This window comes from Rhinolophus ferrumequinum, assembly GCF_004115265.2.
Source record: "Rhinolophus ferrumequinum isolate MPI-CBG mRhiFer1 chromosome 5 unlocalized genomic scaffold, mRhiFer1_v1.p scaffold_110_arrow_ctg1, whole genome shotgun sequence".
NCBI classification, from domain to species: Eukaryota; Metazoa; Chordata; class Mammalia; order Chiroptera; family Rhinolophidae; genus Rhinolophus; species Rhinolophus ferrumequinum.
This window is the reverse complement of record NW_022680355.1, coordinates 11,323,816-11,345,363: the sequence shown is the minus strand read 5'-3', so window position 1 is coordinate 11,345,363 and position 21,548 is coordinate 11,323,816. Positions and strand designations below refer to the sequence as shown.

Genomic DNA, 21,548 nt, shown 5'->3' with positions numbered 1-21,548 from the left:
GTATGGGGCAGAGCTCGTGCCCTTGTCTGCTCTGTGCACACAAGTGCTGTATTTAACTGGTCAAGCCTCCAACTGCTGCAAGGTGGAGAGCAGGGCGGGGATGGAAAGAACACTAAACAGACAGTCAGGTTTGGGTCGCAATCCCGGTCTCTAACCCAACAAGATGGTCCTGGGTAAGTCATCTCTTGATTTCTTGATTTCAGAATGAAGGAGTTAGAGGAGAGGTAATTTGGACTCAAAAATTTCTAGGATTCCTTTGCTACGACCACAGCCCCCCAGGAGAAGTCTCTGAGGGTGATCGCAATTGCCAGCCTCAGTGATCTGACAGATTGCCATGACTCTGCCAGGGAAAGACCCCAGGTTCATGACAACCATCTCAGAACCTACGTAAATTCTTCCATCAATTTGTGTGTCTGTGTGGGGATGGGGGAGTCATTGCCTCAGGGAAGCTGAATTGATCTTCTCACATTTCTGAGAGGTTTGATTTCCAGTTGGCACCAGAGGACATGGAAACTCTGGATGGCCTCAAGAAGAATATTGACTATTATGAGGACACTTTGTAAGTGGCTTGTTCCCTTGTAGACACTGGGGAGCAGGAGAATGATGGGATTCAGCTTATTCCAGTCCACAAAGGGCACTCTTGTCCTCCCTCTTCTTTTAAGCAAGTTGCTGGAAGTCATTTTTTCTTCACGTCCTCAGACCACCTTTTCACTGTCACTCTACTGTCCCCTCGGTCCTTACCCTGCTTACATTCTAGGATCCATGAATATAGGAACATCCTTAGCACATGCCCTTCTCTTCTTGCCTTACTCCTTGATCTAAATAAAACCTGGGTAGTCCCATCCTCTGCCCACATCATCAGATTTCCCTTCCGCTCTAGATTATTTCTAGAAGTGTTTGAACGTGCTCTCATGTTGTGAAAAGAAATCCTCTATCGAGCTGAGCTCATTGTCCAGCTACACCCCTTCTCCTTTTATACAGAAACACCTTGAAGTCAGCGTCTTTCTTCTCACTGTCTTTCAAGCCTACGCAAATCAGGCGTCTGTTCCCACTTTGCCCAAACCCTTATCGGGTCAACCATGACCATCTTTGCTGAAACCAGCAGAGTCTCATTCACTCTCCTTGTCCCAGTGGGTCACTCTCCTAGCAACGCTTTCTGAGCTGGCTTTCTTACGGTGGCTCAGTTTCCCCGTCACCACCCTCGCCATTCCGTCTCATGTCCTCTGCAGGGTCCTCCTCAACTTCACTGTGGAGTGATCTCAGTCCTGGACCTCTCCTCTTTTCTATCCACAAAAGCCAGGGCCTTTGCACTGGCTGTTCTCTGCTAGAATGCTCCTCGTCAGGTAGCTGGATGCTCTCTCCTCCACCTCCTTAAGTCTTAACTCAGATGCCATCCCTTCTCTGTTACTATATCAAAAAATGCAACCCTCCCAGCACTTTCGCTCCACCCTGACTTCCTTTGCTCCTGGCACGTATCCCTAAATAACATACCATAGAGTTCACTGACCTATTTGGTTTATTTTCTGTTTCCCACAGAATGTTACCTTCGTAGGGGAGGTTTTTTAAGAAGCTACTCTTTCCCCGAGTAATTAATACATATTGGTTGAATGAATAATAACACAATGACAGACTGACAAAAGGAAGGGAAAATAGAGGAGCAGGCAGGAATCATTAAGCGTTAATATCAGTAACTTGAATCAATAATAATTGTTCAGTGATTTAGCATTTTCTGTCAGAAAAATGATTATATATCGAGAGAGTTTACTTCCCTTGCTAAAATGGAAGCCCTCTGCTTACTTTTATCATTTATCCATCTCTAGGTCTCATGTACAATTTTTCACCCAGTAAACTCATAAGTTATTTCTGAGTACTTGAAAGAAATTAAATGATAGGGATATGTATCTCACATTTCTCATCACCTTTTGTGAATTTGCCACACTATGAAATTTTGTGAGACCTTTTAAGGGGATCTAAAGCTGTATACCAAATACCCCAAATGTCCAGGTTTGCACTGAGAATTATCCATAATAACAAGAACAAGGAAGGTATCATGCCGAACGAAAGACAAGCAACAGCTGCCTAAACCACCACACTCAGGAATGAGAGTCATCCAACAGGGGTTTTAAAGCAGCCATCATAAACTGTGTCCACAAGCAATTAGGAACACAGTTGGAACCATGAAAAAAGAGAAAGTGTCAACAAAGGAAGTTCAAAGGACTTTCTTCAGGCTGAGGAGAAACGGAGCTGATGCAAACCCACATGGGCAGCGAGGTGGGGAGAGCCCAGGAAATGGTACACACAGCGGAGGAAGGACAAGATGTTTTCCTCGCAGCTTAAATTATTTAAGAGAAAACTATTTAAAGAAAAAGTAATAACATTGTGTCATGCATCACATCTGGAGGAGGAAACAATATAACAAAGGACAGGAGAGTAAGGGAAGGGCACTGCTGCCAGGTGCTCACCTCAGACTCCAGGTGGTCAAGTTTCACTTCAGAGAAGACTGTGATAAATTAAGGTGCAGGAAGCCTCTACCGGGACCCCTCCATCTGCTGTAGGTCCTGGGCTGTCATAAAATCCAGCCAGTCTCCTAACGTGGTTGAGGAAAAGGCTCTCTGTTTCTTTCCTGTTTCCTCCATAATCTCCTGCTTCATCTTCTCTGCCGTTTGTCCTAATGTCTGTTCACAACCAGCCATATCTCCCGACTTTGCTGACGCTGTTTTCTTCCTTGCTCTGTATGCTTTTAATTTCTGACGTGTCCTTGGGTTTTCCATTCAAATGAAAGCAGAAAATGCCTATTGGGATGAGTATCTATGGTGATGAGCAATCTCTGTCTGAAAGTCATCGGACACACAAAGCACCCATCTGACACAAGTATGGACCTTTCCTCGGGGAGCCTGTGGACACAGACCCTGGGCTGGGTAAGAATTTTCACAGAAGTCACGTCATTCAGGGAAAAGCGAGGTCCCAGGAGAGGAGGGCTTGTGAGACAGAAGCTGCACAGAGCTTTCAAGTACCGTCTTGACAGCAAGATTAAAAAAACAGTGATAAAGAATGTGACTGCATAACCGCTGTGAAACCTCATAAACTTTATAATTTCCAAGTAATTGCTTATTTTTGCTTTTTTGCTACCTGTTCTTTCTTTCCTCACAGTAACTCACAAAGTGTAAAAAAAAAAAAAAAAAAAGAACCCAAACAACAAAAACACACCAAAAACAAACAAAAAACCTTTAAAATCCAACAGACTTTGCAAAGGCGCCTTCTGTCCTCAGAGCTACAATGAGCTTGGACATTAGTCGGTCTCTGGGTGCCACCTGGTGGCAGATTTAGCTAACAGCTCTGAGTGGGCCGGGAAATTAATCTTTAAATGTACACAGATGATACATTCATTACTCAGGGTTCCATATTTGAGTAGCTGCCTCTTGGATGAAATGTATTTGTAATGCCAAAATCAACGTTCTCGCGCTTTCCTGATCATTCTCAGATGTGCCCAGAGGAAAAAAAATGGGTGGAAGGAGGCAATGCTGTGCCTTCTTTCAGCTCCCACTACAGACACATGTCGTTTACACCATCTATTTATTGCAAGTGCTTCTCACTTATGTGATTCTTGTTGGTGATTTTTCTGTTGAAGATGGTCTTAGTAAAAAAGTTATTTAGAAATTTGTAAAAATGTTTCTATAAAATATAAAGTGATATGAAAGTGTTAGCTATCATTGGATGAAGGGTACCTGGCCCGATGTTCCAGAAGATGACATGACTATATTCGAATAAATGTAGATTTTTGTACATGAATAAACGAATAAATGCAGATTGTTGTACATGAAGAAATGTAGATTGTTGTATATGAAAAAATAAGACATCCCCTGAAAATAAGCCATAATGTGTCTTTGGAGCAAAAATTAATATAAGACCTGGTCTTGTTTTCGGGGAAATACGGTAGTGACAAAAATTGGAAAACACAAAAATGTTATCAATTAACATCATTGAAGTATTAATTACAACTTGGTTGTTTGGGTTTTGCTTAAAAAGCTGGTATTCGGGCAGTATGAGTATGTAAAACTCAATTCTGTTTTGTATTCACAAATCTGCTTAGAAGTTAGTTTGATGCCAAGAAATATAATTTAAAATACTATATAAATTTTTATTATACACATATGATACAAAAATATTTTTCTTTAATAAAGATTTTCACCTGCCATATGTTACATGGGAAACAAAGTGTTATATAAACAGTCCAGTAAATAAATTTGTACTATTTGTGTTTCAGATCATATACTTTTTATTCAAAATCTGTACATATTCTTGTGACGCTTTCAAAACTAGATCATCAGTAGATACTGGAGGAAAAAGTCTACAGGATTCAGATTCAAATTCAGCAGCACCTGGAAAGAAAAAGAAAGAAATTTTGTTGTTTATCTAACATACAACTAAGTATAAGTGTTAAGAAGAATGAAAAAACCTATCCGAGACAACGGTACACAAGGAGATTACCATTCAATATAATTTGCCGACGGCTGCACACTGACTTAACTGCGATGGTGGCTAAGTGTCAGAGCTCTGGTTGTCTCATCCTTCATTCATTTACCAACCAGGTAGTATGACAAGCACTGAAGTTACAAGATGAAGATGACATGGTCCACCCCTGACCCATCATCTACTATAAACTGAAGGAACAGATGAACAGGCAATTTCCACTCAGAGTCACATATACCACACAAATACAACACAGGACGCGACTGGAACACACAGAAGGGACATCTCGGTTCTGTGTCAATATTGTCCACTCTTTGGTGGAGAGGATATGCCTGAAGGACAAGGACAGAAGATGCCAGATGGAGGGAAGACGGAGATGCAAAGACTAGACTGGGGGAGAACACTTGTGGAATGAGAAGTGGTCCAGTTCAGCCAGATGCTAGAGCAAAGGGGCAGACTAGGGTTCGTAGCAAGAGATAAGGCTGAATTATTTGGCAAGAACTAAATTGATGTGGGCGTTTTTATTGCATGCAAAAGAATTTGAAGTTTCTTCTGAGGGTACATGGTAAACCAATGACAAACTCAATGACTGGAGATTTAAATGTCACCCAGCAGGTGACAGCTATATGAACTGGAATTGCCTGACTAAGCATCACTAGATGAGTCTGGTTATTGGGCCTCATATCACTGGCAAAAACATGACAAGTTGATGAAGCCCAGTTGTTTTTGTTTTGTTTTTGTACTGGGGAATATTGGGGAACAGTATGCCTCTCCAGGGCCCATCAGCTCCAAGTCATTATCCTTCAATCTAGTTGTGGAGGGTGCAGCTCACTGGCCCATGTGGGAATCGAACCGACAACCCTGCTGCTCAGAGCTCGTGCTCTACCCAACTGAGCCATCCAGCCGCCCCATGAAGCCCAGTTTTCAACGTGCAGGTGGACAGTTCCGTAGGGATGGCAGAGGAAAGGAAGGAGACAGCCAGAAATACAGAGATACATGGACTTTTGAGATTTTAAAAAATCTACACAGCATGATAAGTAATCAGGAATAAATGTATTCTTCATTACAATGTTTATGCTTTCAACCTTTTTCATTTGCTATGCATAAGAAAATTTCCCCCCTTCTTCCACCTCCCTGCTCCCCACTCCGGTTCAAGCCGTTGTTTCTCAGTCTAGTTGTGTAGAACACAGCTCCATGGCCCATGCTGGTATTATGAGCCTTGCGCTCCCCCCAGGTGCGGCAGTCAGTCGCCAGTCAGCTCATGGCAGCTCTCGCTGGCTGCCAGCCACTCATGCCGGCTGCTCATGGCAGCACACGGTAGCCCACGGCAGCACTCCGCAGCCAGGGGCAGCTTACGCCAACCTCCAGTTGCTCACGGTAGTCCAGCCCCAAGTAGAGCTGCTGTTCACAGTCTTAGGTGTAGAGGGCATAGCTCACTGGCCCATGTGGGAATCAAACCCGCCACCTCGGAGTTAGGAGCACGGCGCTCCAACCACCTGAGTCACTGGGCCAGCCCAAGAAAATATTTAATGTAGTACCTATTATCTGAACATAGAAAGGGATGCCATTTACTATTTATAGTTTATTCCAGAAATCAATGATATCTAACTTGAATTAATACATTGTGGCAACATACCTTCTTTTAGTTCTCTAGTTATATTTTTTTCCAACTCCCGCTGCATCTGAAATAAATCAAATATTATTTATAGTATTTAAGTTAAATAGAGACATTATTGCAGGAATGATATATATCTTACGAAATGTGGCCTTTAAAGAGTACTTTTAGAGACTAGACCTAACTTGGGGATTGTGTAAATACAAAATAAATCACATAAATAAAATAAAATAAATTTCTACTTATTTTAATTTTAGATAATAGAGAACATATATATGTGATGCTATTTAGATTAATCTGATAAAAAGTACAATTGATATTGGTTTAGTGAATACAAATAATTTCAGGGGGGTCATGTTTGATCTGATTGGTACAAAGAAGTTTAAAAAGTCAAGTTATATTTTACACTAATGCATTACTTTGTAATTCTTAGAAAAACCACCTTTATAAAAGTTTACTCAGTTTTTTGTGTTTTTTTTTCCACTTTAATGGATTTTTCCTTAAAATGAGCTTTCCTTTCTTGTACTTTTAGAAAATTATCTAAAGGTATGTTCTAAGCTATTAATTTTTTTCAGCACAGAACCTTAAATACATAAAATGATGAAAGTGGTACTGTCTTGTCCTGTGAAAATTCTACTGGCAAAAACAATAAGCAAAAATATTTTGTTATCTGTATTACGACTGAAACATTTCTTTATTCATAAGGAAACAAAGATTTTAGAAAATCTGCTTGAAGAAAGGAGAAGTGTGGCCTACAGCTAGTTTTCAAACTTAGTTTCTGATTCATGACTTTCGAGAATTAGAAACAACAAAAACAATATATAATTCTTTAATTTTCACTTTGTTTCCTTTCTAGAAATTAGGGCCAATTTTTGAAATATTCAAGTAATTGCAGTTACAGTCTACTCAATTATGAAATGTGTAGGAATATTTCAAACTATATTACAAGTGTCCCATCTAGAATGTTCTAATTTAAATCTTTCTTATTAAAGTTATCCACTCTCTAAATTCCTGAAACAGGGCTTAAAATACTAGGTTGGTGAAAAGTAATTAAGGCTTTTGCAATTACTTTTAACATGTTAAATCACAATTACTTTTGTACCAACCTAATAGTATACTGAACATAATAAACACTGGTGACAATAAGATGATATCCAATGCTTTTCAAATTTTAGGTGTTTGAAGACAGATTTGTTGGTGGTCATGTTTTCCAATATTTTCAGAGACTGTTTTCCATAACACATTTTAGACAACAGCATGATTGACAGAACTTATAAAATGAATAATGTGACAACAACATTACCAGACAGGCCTTATAAAATCAATAACTCAATACCAGATGAAGGGAGAGACCTTTCATGAAAGTTTTATGTTACCATTAATCAACGATATAAAATGTAAGTCACATTTTTATATGACTTGAATTAAGGAATTACCAACGGAACATTATTATCTTTCCCCCAAAATGCTCTTTTCCTAAACGTTTATTTCCATGATTTTTCTGTTCATTTCTAGGTGAGAACTGTGTTCAGATGGTGGAAGTAGCTTGAAGTCCAACATTAATAAGGATAATATATCTGCAATATTATTTATACTTTTCCATTGACAAAAAATATAGAAAGGTGAGAAGAGTTAGATGGTGGGATCCAAGATGGCAAAGCAGATAAATGCTGTGATTGCCTCATCCCATGAACACATCAAAATAACAACTAAATTACAGAACAATCAACCTGGAGAACCATCTGAAGTCTAGCTGAACAGATGTTTTATAACTAAGGTTATAAAGAAGATCGTGGTCTCCTACCACGTTGAGACTGGTAGGAGAGGTGGAGAAGTGAAATGGGCTGGCCCCAAACCTCCATGTGGAGGATGAAACTTGGGAGAGATATTTTGGTCACAGGTGAGCTAGGGAACCCAACCTCACACCAGGCTCCCCAGCCAGGAGTACTGGTCCTGGGAAGGGGAGCCCCCACAACATCTGGCTGTGAAAAACAGTGGGGATTCCAAATGTCCTCTTAAAGGGTCCAAGCACAGACTCACCCACAGGCACTCGCCCTGGGCTCCAGAGGAGGAACAGTGATTCAGGGGGGCCTCGGAGACATACAGGGAAAGATTGAGTTGTGTGGCGTCAGGGTGAGGACTAGAGGGACAGTTGCCATATTCCCTGTGTGGGGTCCTTCTGCCATGCAGCTGGCAGGTGGGGGCCATTTTTCCTGTGTTGAGCACGACCATGGCCAAATCTGAATCTGATTGGTCTGGTGTACTCTGATTACCCCACCGTGGTGACTCACTGAGACCCCACCACAACCACTCCATACTACACAAGGCTTTATCAGTGGCTGAACCTTGTGGGAGCGGCTGGCAGCAGGCCTCAGAGTATCCTGGCTTTTTGTGGTGCTACCCCAGCCCAATACTGGTTGCTGTAGTCCGCAGTTCAGTGTAGCCTCTCCCACATGCCTCCAGGTACAGCCCAGGCAGCAACCAACCATGGATCACTCTGTAGCTCCTACCAGGTAGTCCCCAGCCAGTCACAGGCAGTGGCTGACCTGGGCCTGTCCCGGGGTCCCCCCCGCCAAGAGGCCCCAGAACCACACCAAAGCAGACCACCACCCAATTAGTCCCACAAGTGACACACACAAAGGGAAGTCTCAACAGCACCAGAACCTTTTGGGCAAATCCCACTCCATGTGGTAAGCCCCCTGTACAGCAGCCCGTAAGCTACGGATGTGGCCAAATCCCACAGCCAGTCAGACTGAGGGTCAATCCCACCCACTGACATGCCAATAGCAATCAAGGCTCAAATATAACAGGAGGGCACACACGACCCACATAAGGGACACTCCTGGAGTACCCAGCACAGGTGATCAGGGAGACTGCCAGGGCCCCACAGAGTACCTACTACATAAGGCTACCTGGCATGACTGGGAGACGTAGCAGTCTAGCTAATACATAGAAACAAACACAGAGAGGCAGCCAACATGAGGAAACAAAGAACTACATCCCTAATAAAGGAACACAAGAAAACTCCAGAAAAAGAACTAAACGAAATTGAAGCAAGCAATCTACCAGAGACAGAGTTCAAAACAATGATTATAAGGATGCTCAAGGAACTTAGTGAGAACTTCAAATAGCAACCATTAAAAAAATAATATAGAAACCACCAAAAAGAACAAGTCAGAAGTGAAGAATGCAATAACTAAAATGAAGAAGGCACTAAAAGGAATCACCAGCAGACAATGAAGAAGAGGCTCAAATCAGAGATTGGGAAGATCCGGTAGCAGAAAACAACCAATTAGAACAGCAAATGGAAAAAATAATTTTTTTAAAAGGAGGATAGTTTAAGAGACGTCTGGGACAACATCAAGCATAACAATATTCACATCATATGGGCTACCAGAAACAGAAGAGAGAAAGCAAGAGACTGAGAATGTATTTGAAGAAATAATGACTGAACACTTTCCTAACCTGGTGAAGGAAAACGACATACAAGCCCATGAAGTGCACAGAGTCCCAAACAAGATGAACCCAAACAGGCCCACACCAAGACACTTTATAATTAAAATAGCAAAGTTTAAAGACAAAGAGAGAATCTTAAAAGCAGCAAGAGAAAAGCAGTTAGTTGCTTATAAGGGAGCCCCCATAAGACTATCAGCTGATTTCCCAACAGAAACTTTGCAGGCCGAAGGGATTGGCAGGAAATATTCAAAGTAATGAAAAGCAAGGATCTATGAGTATACCCAAGACTACTCTACCTAGCAAGACTATCAATTAAAATCGAAGGACAGATAAAGACTTTCCTAGACAAGAAAAATCTAAAGGAATGCATCACCATGAAACCAGTATTAGAGGGACTTCTTTAAGACACACACACAAAATAAAAAATATGAATAACAAAATGGCAATAACTACGTATCTATCAACAATTGCTTTCAGGGTAAATGGATTAAATGCTCTGATCAAAAACATAGGGTGGCTGAATGGATAAGAAAACAAAACCCTACATATGCTGCCTATAAGAGGCTCACTTCGGATTGAAAAACACACACAGACTGAAAATAAAGTGATGGAAAAAGTTATTTCATGAAAATGGAAAAACAAAAAAAGCTGGGGTAGCAATATTTATACTAGACAAAAGAGACTTTAAAACAAAGGCTGTAACAAGAGACAAGGAGCCAGTAATCCCACTTTTGGGTATTTATGTGAAGAAACCCAAAACACTACTTTGAGGGAATGTGTGCATCCATATGTTCATTGCAGTATTATTTACAACAGCCAAAATATGGAGGCAGCCTGGGTGTCCATTGATGGATGAGTGGATAAAGAGAAGGTGGTACATATGTACAATGAAATATTGCTCGGCCATGGAAACAAATGGGTTCTCACCATCTGCAGTAGCCTGGATGGAGGGTATTGTGGTGAGAGGAGTATGTCAGACAAAGAAAGACAGCTGCAATGTGATTTCATATATATGTGAAATCTAAAGAATGAAATAAACTAACAAACAAAACAGAAACACACTCATAGATAGAGAACGTTTCGATGTTTGCCAGATGGCAGGGGGGTTAAGTACAAATTGGTAGTTACAAAATAGTCATGGGGATATAAAGCCAAGCATAGGGAATATAGTCAATAATATGGTAATAACTATGTGTAGTGCCAAGTAGGTACTAGACTGGTCAGGGGGATCACTTCTGAAATCATACAAATGTCTAACCACTCTGCTGTACACCTGAAATTAATATAAAATAATATTTACTGTTAAATGCAATTGAAAAATTCAAAAAAGAGGGAAAAGGTGAAGGGGAATAAGAGGTTCAAACTTCCAGATATAAAATAAATAAGTCATGGGGATGTAATGTACAGCATGGGGACTATAGTCAATAATATTGTGACCGCGTGGTACAGAGTCAGATGGTTGCTGGACTTACAATGATCACTTCGTTAGGAATATAAATGTTGAACAATTATGGTGTACACCTGAAACTGATATAATTTTGTGTGTTAGCTATATTTTTTAATAAAATCCTTTTTTTTTAAAGCCTTAGAGCATAAATGAGCTTGGCATATTCATGGAAGAGAATGCCAGTGTACTGGTCTAGATATCTGGTCTACTCTGAGCTGTACCTCTTAAGCATTGGTGAAGGGCCCCAAAATAAGCAGAGACCATTACAACTGTATTTTACTGCTAACTCCGTTGGACAAATAAACAATGGACAGACTTGAAAACTTAAAAAGACTTAGACGTTTACAAAATTCTTACACGTATGGTTTTTGATAAATTTGTCTCCTTCATTAGGCTGTATGCTTCATAAGGGCAGATATCACGTTTTATTTGATTATGTATCGTAAGCACATCGCATAGAACAAGATGTAAGGAAGGTGCTCAATAAATGTATGTAAACTCCAAGGCTCATAGAGATTATAGGTCGTCTGAGGTCACAAAACCAATGAGCTGCGGACCAGGAATGGGCTTTCCGGCTTCCTACTGAGGCTAGAGTTCCAGGCCAACTACTTCCTCACATTCAGGAAAATTCCATCAACTTCTAAATATAACTCAGAGAGAATGAAATGTAAAACTGTCATGTAGCTCAATAACATTTAGGCAGAAGACACAAAATAGTAGCTTTCTAATTAAATTATCAACTTGAAAGTCATTAATAAAAATAAAGGAACAGAAATTAACATCACAACATAACTCCTATTAGTAGCAGCCAACACACTCACTACATAAAGCACACATTTTTTTAACCACAGGACAGGAAACTTGAAGGAGAAAATCTTTAGTTACACCAAGCAAGCTGAAATTGAGGAAATTCTTCCTTAAAAGAACTTTTCCATTCCTCCACATAAACTTGGTTGACCAATATCAACCAACACAGGTATTATCCACATTGGGGGTTAACTAGAGCGATATTTAAAACACAAACCAGATTTCTCTTTACCATGTAGCGCACTTGTGCCCAACCTCACATCATCACAGCAATATCATAAGTCTTTCCAGGCATTCTGTAGTGATTTGGAACACTGATCTCTGGATTTGACAAGGTGGTGCCTTTTCACCTCTTATTCAGCCTTGCATAATTGGGCAACCCAATGCCTCACAAAGGATCAATGTCTCTCTTGGAATGAGGGCATTGAGTTTAAAATACATCATTTTTCAGTTATCTAGAAATACTAAAAATTAAACACCTCTTTCCCACCAAAAATGCATTAAAGAAAAACTGTCCACAAGCATATTTTCTCACATTGTTTCTGCATTTACACTCTTTCATCTTCTGGTTTCTCTGGTGACAACCAATGAGAACATTTTTAGTGTGCATCACGCGTAACAATTTACAGAAGCATTGGCCATTCGCTTTCTTTTTGTTCCCAGTACTCCAGGTTCACCACTTTGAAGGACTTGGACTCCATTTGGCCGAGGGCTGTCTGAAAATCCTTGGCTTTGCTCTCCTATGATTTATTAGGAGGAAGCCAAATGAAAACACAATGTTGAAGCCCCATTTAGCACAGGCCTACGCTATTTTCTCTGCATTAAGAAGGCCATAAAACATCATCAAAAGCACAAACCACTGTGCATTGATTGAATGGATATTTTAGGGAGTGATGTCAATATCATGGCAAGAGAGACAACCCCTTTCTATGTCCACTAAAATCTACAACTAGTGGGGCATCTATAGCCCAACAAAGTTCCTCTGCTCAACACTCTAGGATTCCTTAAAAGACCACACATAGGGAAAAGGGAAGCAGGGTGCACTGGATGTGAGAGGGAGGCAGGATGGGGGCAAGGACAGGGACAGGCCCATAGCTGCATGTCCAGGTGGACAAACTGAGCCTGAAGCCCCAGCAAAGGCAGTACTGGTGGAGGGGTCGGGGTGCAGCCCCCACATCCCAGCCAGGGGACGGTAAGAGGGGCAGCAGCAGCATCTTCCCCTGCCCCCCCCCCCGACTTGCCAAGAATCCCGACCCCTCCCCAGGTGCAGCAGTGCTGGCACCATCAGAGACCAGTAGCAGCAGCGAAACACTTCTCGGGCATCCAGACCACACACAGTGCTACCAGTAGACATAGGGAACCAGGTAGTAGATCAGCGGGCTCCAAAACAGGCTCCCCTCAACCGCCCACTTCCCCACCACCCCCACGGTGATGGTGACCAGAGACCCTGGCAACCTGGATACAGCAGCGACACCCACCACCCTGGTCACCCAGGTCGGGACTCCCACACCCACAGCTAAGCCCAGACCCTTGGACCTCCCACACTCAAGGAGCACCTGTGGGAGAAAACAGAGGCTACACGATTAAGCCATCTACTGGAAAACAAAAGAAAGACGTCTAATCATTTACCTGCTGACTTGTGCAAGCCGAAATGTACCTAAAGAAAGTGTTCACTATTTCAAATGCGCCTGCAGAGGAACAAGCCATCCAGCAACATGAACAAGCAAGGTGACGCGATGACACTGAGAGAAGACGACACTTCTCCAGAAACCAAGCCTAAGTCACAGGAGATTGTCATCTACATGACCGAGATTTCAATACAGCAGTCGTGAAAAATCTCACTGAGAAACTAGAACACTCACAAAGCAGTTCAATGAGTTCAGGAATAAAATTAATTACCAGAAGGAGGATTTTATCAAAGAGTTGAAAAGTATAAAAAAGGACCAAACAGAAATCCTGGAGCTGAAAAACTCAAGAATGGATATTTTAATAACAATGTCACACACAAAAAACAAGTTGCTATTTAAAGACTCCCTAGCATTGCCATCTTAGTCATCAATTATTCAAGTGATGTCAAGACATATAGACATAAGTGACCTTTATTTTTAAAATTCAAATATTTGCTTATTTAACTATTTAGAAAACGTACAATTGCTCAGCAAGACATATTATAAAAATTGAAATAAAATTGCTGTAAGTAAAATAGCAAATAAGAATGTACTCGCAAATAAGATGACAACTTTTAACTTAAAAACAGAAATTAATCTTTTTAGTGTTACAAGTTTACTTAATTCATAAAAAGGATTTATCTCAGTTTCATTTAAATAATCAACATCTTTATATGGTTAAGTGTTTGTATGTCACTCATTCACTTATGCTTAGGGGTAGAAAAACTGGCGTGCAGCAAAATTTTAAAAGTGTTATGGGCCATTGCCAAATTAAAACCAATTAGAAAATAAGCCAAAACATCTCCAATATACCATTGGTCATTAGGCAATAACATTAATTTCTAGAATTGAATTTGAAGGCAGTTTTTCAAGAGATTTAAAATGTATCAGTTTAGTTACATTTATTGAAAACAGTTAATGATAGGTATCTCTTAAAACATGAGAGATCCAGGGACTTAAAAAAGATTGTAAAATTTCTGTCTACTCTCTATATTAGCACAAATAATTACAACTTTTACTTCGTGAGCATTAGTCAATGAAACAACTCACAATTTCACCAAATTAAAAATGAGACTTTACGACCACGAGCTGCGATCTGGAAGGGCAGTGTGTGGAAGGGCAGTGTGTGACGAGTTTCTTGGTGCTAAGTGGGGACTAACTATGGACACCCAGAAGGACATTCAACCCCCAAAGCAGCAGCCAATGATATATATCTGTGGAGAATGTCACACAGAAAATGAAATAAAATTCAGGGATCCAATCAGATGCAGAGAATGTGGATACAGAATAATGTACAAGAAAAGGACTAAAAGATTGGTGGTTTTTGATGCTCGGTGAAACATGGAATTCAGAGGAATATCTTTGTATTTGGATTTGCTGTTAATGTTGTGTAGCTTTTGATTGGTGTATTTATCTTTATGAATACAACTATATACACATGATTTCATTTAAAAAAAAAAAATGAGACTTATATCAGAAATGTGAAACCCAAAGGAAGAAAGATAATATGACTAACCTTGGTCAAATAAGCCTCCATACTATCATTTGAAGTCTGTGAGGCTGACGTACTAATCACCAAGTTTTCTCTTGGAGCAGGATTTCTACTGAGGAGTAACCTCGTATTAAAACTTCCAACACAAGGCAGCTCCAGGACTGGCCTCGTAAGAGCAGTGCTGAGTAAAGTGTTCTGCCGTTCCTTCACAAGAAGCTGGGTACTGATCTCTGCCAGCCTATCATTAGTCCTGAGAAGATTGTAAGAAACAAATGCTTAGTATTTTATTTTTCCTTAGTGACTTGCATTTTTTAAAGCTGCCATAATGTAAATGGAATTTCCCATTACACAGCATTTTAACACTGAAATTCTGTTGAAGAAGACCTACTATATACAAGTACAGGTTTAAAATTGCTCCAAAGAAGTACATATGTAGTTTCCATGGGAATTCCTAACTAACAAGTAATCCAAAGTAGGGAGGGGAAAGAAAGGGCTATGAGGGATATAGACGGCTGCCTTCTGGAACGGCTGAACTAACAAGATTCTTGAAGATGCCATTAGATATATTTAGTACACCGGTTTAGAGATTAAGAGAAAATCCCTCAAAGATATTTTCAAGGATTTGCTTTCACCACCCTTGGACAATACACTCATTACCTTGGAGAAATTAACCATTTGGCACTGAGGCATCATTTAGAGCAGCAACCTCTGGGAAGTACAAGGTAGCCTGGTTGGTGATCAAAAATGAACTGAAACAGCTCCAGAGGCTTTAGCTTATAACAGTGTTACCAAGGCTTTGGAGGTGGGACCTGCCCTTTCTGTCTACCACACAACCCGAGGCAGGCCGACAGCCTTATTATTTTAAGCTACCTTGTCAATTATACTGCCTTTCACCCCTATGTTAATCTTTCCCTATTTTACCAGTATGCCTTTGTGTCGAGTAAAAAACCATAAAAAAACAGTTTGTCTCAAAGCATCCTCTAGTGATAATAACACAGACCACAATCAAGAAAATACATTTACCAAGTGCTGGAATGTGCAGAGTACTTAACCCTTTGGGTTTAATGTTCTCTTCCAAAAAAATAGTTAAACTCATTAAAAACTACTTAGGGGCATTCTGGCAAGAAATTCGATAATAATATCGCTGTCTAAATTATAAAGCTTCAAAAACACTTAGCTTAAAGTCTAGATCAGGTTAACTCTTAACAGTCATATAAAACTAAAAATGGGGGAGAGATGCAAATGTCCTGGACTAACATTTTAGAGGTTAAATTCATTTCGTAATATCATTTTCCAATCTTATACTATTTAGTTAGCTTTCACTTCCTACTGATCTCATGAACCTAGCTAGATACAAATTATATTCAGAAGCAAATTAATGACTAAATTTATTTTCTGATTCTATTTTAACTTACTTGTTTAGTTTAGTTGCCAATGACTTTCTAACTTTTAATTCCTCTAGATAGAGTAGCTTATATTTTTCCAATTCTATTTTATTAGAATCTTCTTGAGCAGTTTTCATTTTAGAGAGTTCAGATTCCAGACTTTTAATTCTGAGTTCCATTTGACTTTTCATTGAAACATAGTTGTTCTCTCTTAACTGTTCTAAGTTTTCTTGAGATGCTGCTTGTGCCTAAAGCAAACAGAAAGGATACATTTTAAAAATAATTACAACTGGAATAATTATAATATAGTTCCTTCCTTTAGTATTGAGTCAATGATTTCAGAGAGCAACTTTAAATGTGAAAAAAAGCTGACATTTAAAATATTTATCAACAATGTCAACTAAATTAAATCTGAATTATGAAAATAAAGTGGAATCATTCTTCTATTAGTACTAATGTAATCTGATAATGCAAATAATAGAATCAATTAAAAAATTTAAAAATTGAACAATATAACTTACTAATCCAAGAATATGGTACATTGCTATTAAGGGAAGTGGAGGAAACACATACAATGTATATAACCAAAATGTAATTTGCAGTGAAATGAATAAAAGCACTTTAATGATCAATAAATTAACCTGTAAAAATAGATTGACTTCTTTTAATTTTTCTACTACTTCCTGCCTTGCTCGTTCTTCAATCTCCCGTTTATACAGTTCTACTTCACTGTATTCTACCATATTCATTTCTATATGACTTTTGAGGTTAAATAATTCTTGTTTCAACTCCATATTTTTATTCTCTAGTTTTTCACATTTCTTTTGTATTCCTTTCATAGATAATAACTCCCGTTGAAGAAATTGATTTTTTTCATCCAGACGTAGACGTTCTGAAGATGTAATTTCCAGTTTTGCTGTGAGATCATCAATCTGCATGAATAAGATAATATTGTTTGGTTATGAAGGAAGTTGACTGAGAATAGTCCTACCCAAAACCAGTATCAACTCTGAACTAAATTCCGTTGCCATAAATGTCATCCAAACTGTAGTAGAGTCTCAGAATGTGGATCCTGGAATTACTCAGAATCAAGAACAAAGATAAATTCATCAGCAGTCTCAAAAATACATTCTTTACTGTCATCGACTTTGCCACACAACATGTGCACTTGATTTTATACTATTTCTTGTATGACTGCTTCATGTCTTTCCTCCATAAAATGACAAGCAATCACCTCTTAGAAGTCTCTTAACTCTTCCCCCATCTTAGTGCTCCATCATTTTTAAAGATGTTTTAGGGATATCATAGTGTGTTATTTAGGCCTCAGTCAATAAAGGCCTTCCCAAAATAAGACTTTGGAAATAAGACTGTAATTAACTCATTTTATAAGAACAAATTATAATGCCATGAGCCTTTTACTGAACTACAAATGTTTTATGGCAATTTGAATTACATTCCAAGAAGAAATGATTCCCGGGGTAAGGAGAAATCACTTCTCTCAGTGTAAAAGTTTAGTGAGATAATGTCTATATTTTTTTGAACAACAACGAAAAAAAATGCCTTAATTCAATAGTGCTATCTTGTAATCCCTTGTTACTTTCCACAAAATAAGAGAACATACTAAACAACAAAAACATCAATAATAACAACAGCAAACTTGCTGGAATTTCAGTGATACTGAGATGGGTAGAACTACTTTAGATACAAGGCTTATTTGGTAAGACGAGGTGAGTGGATGTAGTGTTTTTAAAACATGGCTACAAATTCTTGACACTTCTCCATGAAATTCCCTCCCTTTTAATATGTGCTGGCCTTGGTAAGTAACTGGATTCTAGTGAATGGAATAGGGCGGAACTGCTGTGAGAATGCTATGTCTGAGGCAGAAAATGTGATACAGCTTCCATCTGACTTTCTCTCTCGGGAAGCTCGCCCTGAGAACCCAGGCATCCCGTTGCGCAGAACAAAGCAGCCCAGGCCACACCGTCAGGCCTCCTATAGATGTTCGCACTGAGACAGCCCCAGCGGACGTCCCGGCCAAAAGCCCGCTTCAACTGACCCACACATGTGTGTAACAGCCTTTAGATGATTCTCATTCACAGCTTCATGGCAACCCAACTGATGCCAAGCGGAAAAGAAATGAGCTGGTCTCACTGAGCTTGGCCCAACTGCATATTTGTGAAGAAAAGAAATGCTGTTTTGAGCCACTAGCTTCTGAGATGGTTTTTTGAGCAGCACTAAATAGCTGGCACAGATACTGATATTCAAAATAGTGTGTGGTCACAAAGGAAAAAACCTACAATCTGTAGGACTGCTTTTCAACCAGGCGGTAGGTAGGACCTGAAAGAATGTAGAGAAGAGTGAGAAGGAAAACCAAAACGGCCTCCAAAAGAAGCTTAGTGGCCCCTGAAGGGGCTGACAGCAAGGGCTTCTCAACGAGTAAAGAAAATGACACTGAAATATAGATGAAAGGGGACTCTTGCTATGAAGTAACTGAAAGTAAAATCCACGAGAAACATAAGCTATGAACTACAAAGGAACGAGGACTTATTGGGTTCAAATATCTGTTTCCCATTTACAGCCTCTCCTACGTGTCCAGTTGTCAAATCACGCTAACATGAAGAAATGCCTTGTGGGGGAAGATCCAATACAGAGTGCTTCCAGGAAGACATGGTCTAAGGACGAAGACACGGCTGTAAAACCCTTCATCAAGACTTCCAAAGAGTTAAGATGGGGCCTCCAATTCTGTTAAGGGTCTTAAGAGAATAAGAATTTTAAAGGCCTGGTCCTACAACAGTTACAGGAAACCCAAGGTGAAAAGCTTATCTCCAATCGCTTTGTGAGGGTGGCTTTTCTAAACGCATGAACTCCCATAAAACTCACATGCAGTTCAAAGTTTTTCAGAGAATCCTAGTAGCAAAAATCCTGCTTAACCAAGACAGTACAAAATATAAGAAAGCCTGTGGGTCTTAGACATTTTGGGGGAGGAATCATACTCTGAACAAAAAAGGGGCCCCATGCTAAATCTGACGAGCTCAGGAGAGGCCTGCATGGTCTAAACACAAAACCTCCTAACTAAAAGCGGGTCATAGCCGGTAGTCACATCCTTGGCCTGTAGCTTCCTTGACAAAAGTCAATCTTTACCTTAAGTGAGCCTGTCTATTGTCTTTTTGCATCTAAGATAACATACCCTCGGAAAGTCAGAGTATTCCTTTTCTCCAGACCCCTCAGGGCACAACCCGCTACTCAAGAGCACTAGACTACAGAACCCCTAATTGTTATCTTGTTCCCCAATACCATCTCTATGTGCTAGGAAATGTTAATTGCTAACTATTCTGTACCCACCAATGTAAAAGAAGTATCTGTATCTCCATTTTACTTTTTATGCAATCCCAGAGATTTCCCACTTTGCTTTCTCCCACCCCCTTTATCTACCAGCAATGGATTTCATGTAACCCTCCTTACGTCTCCTCCTTTGATTCTAACTATAAAGTAAGCTGTGAAACTGCCATTTTTCAAAACATTTTCTTAATTTGTTGAGATTTTGCTTCCTGGCAACCATCATCAGTTTGGCTAAAATAAACTCATTAAACTTCTCTACAGGTTTGAATGTTTCTTATGTCTACAATGCTGAGAAAAAGCTGCACGCACACATCAAAACAAAGGACAGAACAAAGAGCTCAGAGGGAAGAGCAAAGGGCCATGGAGAAGCCTTCCCATGGTTAGGACGAAATCCAAATCAAAGAATGGGCAGCACGCATCAGGCTGTATTTCAGAATAACTGTGGACTAGCGTGCCCCCCATTTTTCTGAATGGGAAACTTAAGCAGTTTTGCAGAATGTTGGGTGTGTGCGTGGTACAGAACTCATCTCTTTGCTTCTAATGCCTTCATATTGAAAGAAATTGTTGCCAAGGGGCTTTACTCCAGAAACCACAACCCAGGCACCTCCATCTCCACCTATACCAGCCTAACATGGTAAAATCTCGGACTTGAGCCTGAGCCTGACGCCGTAACAATTGTGACTTGTGGTATTGTGTAGGAATGAGTGTATTTTCCATGTGAGAGGAATATAAAAAATTGTGGCTAGTAGGGAGGTTAAGCTGGTTTTTAAATGTATCCATACATTTTGAAATATTCATTCCATAAAAAAGGTAGAATGTGAGTCAACCTTAGTGACTTGCTCCTAATAAACAGAAAGTGATGCTGTGTGAATTCCAAGGCTGGTTTGAAAAAGGCAACACAGCTTCTGCCTGGCTCTGTATCTCAGGCTGCTTAACCCTGGAGCCCAGACCCTGTGCTGTGAGGAAGTTTGGCCATAGTGACAGCCTATGTGTTCTAGTGTAGGTGGTCCGGCTGTCTGCCCCAACCAACAGGTAGGATCAACAGCCAGACATGTCGGTGAACAAACTTTCAAATGATTCCAACCACCCGCCGTTGAGCTGCCCCAGTGGAAGCTGAGGGGAACAGAGCCATATGGTCCTGGCCACACTTTTCCTAAGTGTTGATTTGTGAACAAAATAAATGTTGTTTATTATTTAGACTACACTTGGGAGAGTTCATTAGTGAAAAACAGATAAATCTTCTGGATTAAACAAAGAGATAAGAAACATAACTCATTCACAAGGTACAGGGATACTTTTTAGGGTGATGAAAATGTTCTAAAACGGATTGTGATGTTGATTGTATAAAGCTTTGACTACACTGAAAGCCACTGAATTGTACGCTTTAAATGAGGGAACTGCATGTTGTATTCATTATATCTCAATAAAGCTGTTTAAAAAAAAAAAATAATGATTTAGTGCTAGTGCTTTGGAGTGGTGTAATGGTGTGCTTCCTGCCATCAGCTCACTGGCCGGAGTTCTAGACATAGGAAAGTTAACAGTATGTCCTTTTTATAGAAAAATGATATGGAAAAAAGATGTCTTTTTCACTGACATTTAGTCTATAAAATTAACAGAAAAATCCATATTTCACTTCTCAAAGTATTGAATGATTTATATTTTCCCAAATTAAGTGATTTGGGTTCCCAAAACTGATTAAAAGTTACCTTCTGTTTTAACATATTAATCTGAATATCCACTTCAATTTGATTGGGTTTCAAATCTCCAGGGAAACTAAGCTCTCCATTTTCGTATGCATTTAACTTCCTTCTTGCAATTTTTAAGAGTTTCTTAAATCTGTAGAAATGTAGAATGATAAGTCAAATTCTTT

At 39.7% G+C, this 21,548-nt stretch overlaps 2 protein-coding genes across 2 annotated transcripts in view; one reads left to right on the top strand and one right to left on the bottom strand.

Moving 5' to 3' along the window:
- Window positions 1–4,191: 4,191 nt before the first annotated feature.
- Window positions 4,192–21,548, bottom strand: part of ANKRD26 (ankyrin repeat domain containing 26) — a 107,444-nt gene continuing 90,087 nt past the window's right edge. The window contains exons 27-32 of the mRNA XM_033100795.1: window positions 21,385–21,514; window positions 16,981–17,271; window positions 16,370–16,587; window positions 14,979–15,204; window positions 6,107–6,152; window positions 4,192–4,379 (exon numbers count right to left, since the gene is read on the bottom strand). Coding sequence (XP_032956686.1) covers window positions 4,261–4,379; window positions 6,107–6,152; window positions 14,979–15,204; window positions 16,370–16,587; window positions 16,981–17,271; window positions 21,385–21,514 — 1,030 coding nt within the window. The 3' untranslated portion in view covers window positions 4,192–4,260. The remainder of the gene's footprint in view (window positions 4,380–6,106; window positions 6,153–14,978; window positions 15,205–16,369; window positions 16,588–16,980; window positions 17,272–21,384; window positions 21,515–21,548) is intronic.
- LOC117019227 (DNA-directed RNA polymerases I, II, and III subunit RPABC4-like) lies at window positions 14,592–14,924 on the top strand. The gene has a single exon (XM_033100796.1). The coding sequence runs from the start codon at window positions 14,624–14,626 to the stop codon at window positions 14,798–14,800; it is 177 nt and encodes a 58-aa protein (XP_032956687.1). The 5' UTR covers window positions 14,592–14,623; the 3' UTR covers window positions 14,801–14,924.

Bases quoted from the DNA above. Each gene is read 5' to 3' on its own strand.
- LOC117019227 (XM_033100796.1), top strand. From the start codon at position 14,624: ATGGACACCCAGAAGGACATTCAACCCCCAAAGCAGCAGCCAATGATA.